Genomic DNA, 4,098 nt, shown 5'->3' on the forward strand with positions numbered 1-4,098 from the left:
GGCACTTCATCTTATCTGTTCTCCCTTATAGATTACTCTTTGTTTCTCCCTTGCTGCTCTCAGGATTCTCTCCTTATCTTTGGTTCTGGCAAATTTAACTATGATACGCCTTGATGTTTTTCTTTTGGGGTCTAATGTATATGGTGTTCGCTGAGCTTCCTGAATACATATTCTCTCATTCTTCATTATGCCTGGAAAATTTTCCTCTAGTAATTCTTTCACAACTTTTTCAGTGCCTTTACTTACTTCTTCCTTTTCTGGGATTCCAATGATACACATCTTATTTTTCTTGATGGTGTCCCACATTATTCTTTTTTTTCCACATTATTCTTAGGTTTTTTCTTTTTCCTTCTTTTTTGAGTTTGCTTTTTGCTCTAGTAGATCAGTGGTGACAATTTTGTCTTCAATATCACTTATTCTGTGTTCCATCTCATCAACACTTCTCATATGTCCCTCCATTATGTTTACAGCCTCTGAAACATTGAACTTTATATTTTGAATGGTGGATTTTTGTTTTTCCAGTGCTGCTAATGCCTCGTTTGTTTTCTCTGCAGTGTTCTGCATCGTTTTGTTTTGTTTTTGTTTTTTTAGCTCCTGCTGGTCTTTGCTTGTAGTATCCTTTAATTGATCAAGTTTATCTTTCATCCATTGGATATATTCAGTCACTCCTCTTTTAAATTCTGTGTTATGAAGTTCCATGAGACTTTCTGGCTTCATGGAATCCACTGATACTGTGTCACCCTTTGTGAGGGACATCTTGCTTTGCTTTTGTGTGTTGTGTGGGATAGTTTGCTTTCTTCGAGACATTGATATGTTCTTGATCTGAAGACAAAGCTCTTGAAATCAGTTCGGCAGCTACCGAACTTCTGCATTTCTCTGAATTTCTCACTTCAGAGAAATGTCAGTTCAGAGCCTATGAGGGCAATCTCTTGTTGGTAAGATAGGTCAAAGTGCTCCCGATTAAAGGTAAGTTGATTGCCCAGACGTGTAGGCACTGGTGTGGAGCCAAATGGGGTGAGGCAGGCAAAGGTTTGGGGTGATTGCAAGGGCAGGTCAAACACTTAGGGGACCTTCTTCAAACCTCTGCTGTCTCAGTGTGCTCACGATTGGGGGTCCCTACTCAAATTCCTGCTGTCCGTTTCCTACCCAATGTTTTTTTCCAGTATTCCTTGCCTGGTGACACTTACACAGGTGCCCTCACACAACAGGTCCTGCTCCAGGCTAGACCTGGATCCAACAGAACCCGAAAAGTCAAGGTCAAATTCCCACCAACCCACTAGCCTCTGGCTGGTCTGCAGAGTCCGCAGAAGCCAGCCAGTGGCTGACTCATTTCTGGCCAGTTGGTGTAGCCCAAGAGAGCTTGGCCAAATTCCCCACCAGTGGGCATGCCATTAGGTGCTTTCCCAGGTAATCAGCAATGCCCCAGTAAACCCAGTCGGGATCCTACCGGCTTTTCTCCTGCCAGATTAGTTCCACAGCAGCTTGGCTGATAGCTCTGGGTGATGGCCGGATCCATGGTGGTGCCTTGATGTCACAGGGCTGTGGCAGGGGCTGAGGTGCGTGGTTGTGGAGCTGCAAGGGGGGGCTGAGGAAGGGGGGAAGAGCAAGGGACTAGGGGGGCAAAGGAGCACAGGGCTTGGACACTACCACCAAGAGGTAGGAGGCAGGGCTTGGGTGCTCCTGGGGGGTTATGCAGCAGCACCCTCTGTGTTGGGGGTCACGCAGGCATGGGCTGCAGGGTGGGTAATCATTGCTCCCTGGGGTCACAAGGTGTTTGCTCCTGTGGAGTTCCTCAGTGGCTGGCTGACTGTTGCTCTTCTCGGCCCGGCTGGTGGCGGCTTCTGGCCTGCGGCGGCTTCCAGCCAGTTAAATTTTTTTAAAAATAGGATTTGGGTATTTTTTTATAAGAGATAAATTATACATACTACTTCATAAGCATTTCTCCCTGCCTTCCCCCTTTTTTTGACAGAGAAATTATAATGAGTGTAACTCTCGGGAAACTCACAGACCATGAGGTTATAACCATTGCACGCCATTATCGTGTACTGGAGGAGAAAGAGCCACATGTGAATGTCTTAATTACAATGGCCCATCAACAGCTCAAGAAAAATGCTTTTGAGAATTTTGAAAAACTAATTGCTAACTGTGTTTATGAAGATCAAGAAAAGTAAGTTTTTAAAATATTTCAAGAAATCATTTCTGTTTCTGTGACCCTAGTAATGAAGGGATTTTTACTTTATCAAAAAGAGTTGAAAGGAAATTAGCATTTATTATCATAATCTACTATTTAGTAAAGCCATTTTAAATCCTTTTCGTAGAGTACCTGGTATAAATATTTTATAGTGGTGGCAAGCTATGTTTGTTGATAGAATAGGAGAGACATGTAATTTTAAAATATTATGTTGCCCCTTGCATTTTTTCCTCATGGGTTTCTAAAAACTTTAGTCTGAAACAGTAAATTAATATTTTAAAATGTTTAATTCTGAACTTTGTATGTAAATCAGTATAAAATTATTACCTAACTTGAGAGGGACTGAAGAGCTTTATGTTGAGTGAACTAACTCAGTCCCACAAGGACAAATTCTGAGTATGAGAATTCAAGTGGTGAGGGGGGGAGGGTAGAAGCAGATACATGAGGTTGTGTGTGTGTGTGTGTGTGTGTGTGTGTGAATCATGAGTTCATACAATTTAATGGGTGGGAGATGAAGGAAATTGGAAGGATCTGGTGTGAAAAACAATGTATTTGATTTTTGTAAATAAACTAATATAAATTTTTAAAAAAGTTTAATTCTGAAATGTCTTCTTACATTGTTATAGTATTCGCTGGGATTTATAGATGTAACGTTTATAATAAACATAGAGAAGTTTCATGTCCTTTCTATATACAGTTTCTTCCAAATATATTTTTCTTCTTCAAAATGATGAAGCTCAGCATAATCTTTTCCTGGTACATTTACTGTGTTTGTGTTTCATGTCCTTAAGTCAGTGTTATAATATACAACTGAAACTCTATCTTAATGTTTTGGTTTTTATCATACCTGGAGGCCTGATACACTGGGAAACTGCCTGTCCCACAGGTTTCTTTGACTGTAATCTTTATGGAAGCAGATCATCAGACCTTTTCTCCAAAGAAACTGCTGGTGGATTAAAACTGGAATCTTTTGTTTAACAGCCTAGTATTTAACCATTGCATCACCAGAGCTCTTTGAAAGAACCTGTAATCTTGGATCTGTGAAAGTGAATGTTGAGTTTTTCCTAAATTTATAACATATCCTTGTTGATTTTGTTTAAATGTAGCAATGATATATTGCCTTGAATCTGTGAGCCTCTTTGAGTTCTTTTGGAGGGTATGTAGTATTGGGCTTTGCATGACCTTGGCTCTGCCTTCCACTCAGGTGGTATGCCTTCTTCAGAGTGAGAAATGTGTTCTTTTCGCTGAAAGTACACCTCATTAGAATATTTGTTCAGGAATGTTTGTTTAACCAAACAGCTCTGAAGTTCTTCCAGATCCAAAAAACGCTGAATATAGACAAAAACATTCTCATTGTTTTATAACCTCATTGCAGAGAAAGAAACTTTCTTCCCCCCTGTTGGTTCTAACATTGCCTAATACACAAAAGAACATTTGTTGAACAGGATAAGCATTGCTGTGCATCCAACATATTGGTTAAATTTACTCTTCTTAGGTTCTCCTGAAAAAAAAAATAATCTGACAAAACTGAGTTTAATGCCCTAACTGTAGTTCCCAGGATCCAGGGAAAATACAAGAAAAACACCCTTGAGACATATCATACTTATATTGGAAGTTATAGATGCCTACCAGATTAAGACATGTTTTCAAATATCAGAACCATTTTTTACTTGTGACTGAGAATAAAGTTCAATTACTTAGAGTAACACTCATGGCTGTAGTTTGAGTAGTCTATATTATTGCTAACCATGAATTCTGAATCTTGATGGAAGGACCTTTGTGAGGAAAGCATCTGTAATTTTTTCTATTAAATTTTATTAATTTTTTTTAAATTTAGGTTGTTTATTTTTCATTTCAATGAACATCTACAGAGATTTTGGGATTCCATTCATTCATTGTTGCACCCT

General features: G+C 39.4%; 1 protein-coding gene across 1 annotated transcript in view; it reads left to right on the forward strand.

Annotated features, from left to right (window-relative positions):
* Positions 1–4,098, forward strand: part of EFHC2 (EF-hand domain (C-terminal) containing 2) — a 386,962-nt gene that overhangs the window by 310,500 nt on the left and 72,364 nt on the right. The window contains exon 12 of the mRNA XM_006902078.1: positions 1,970–2,167. Coding sequence (XP_006902140.1) covers positions 1,970–2,167 — 198 coding nt within the window. The remainder of the gene's footprint in view (positions 1–1,969; positions 2,168–4,098) is intronic.

The sequence above is a fragment of the Elephantulus edwardii genome, unplaced genomic scaffold (assembly GCF_000299155.1).
Source record: "Elephantulus edwardii isolate Elephantulus edwardi_28Jun2011 unplaced genomic scaffold, EleEdw1.0 scaffold00365, whole genome shotgun sequence".
Classification (NCBI taxonomy): domain Eukaryota; kingdom Metazoa; phylum Chordata; class Mammalia; order Macroscelidea; family Macroscelididae; genus Elephantulus; species Elephantulus edwardii.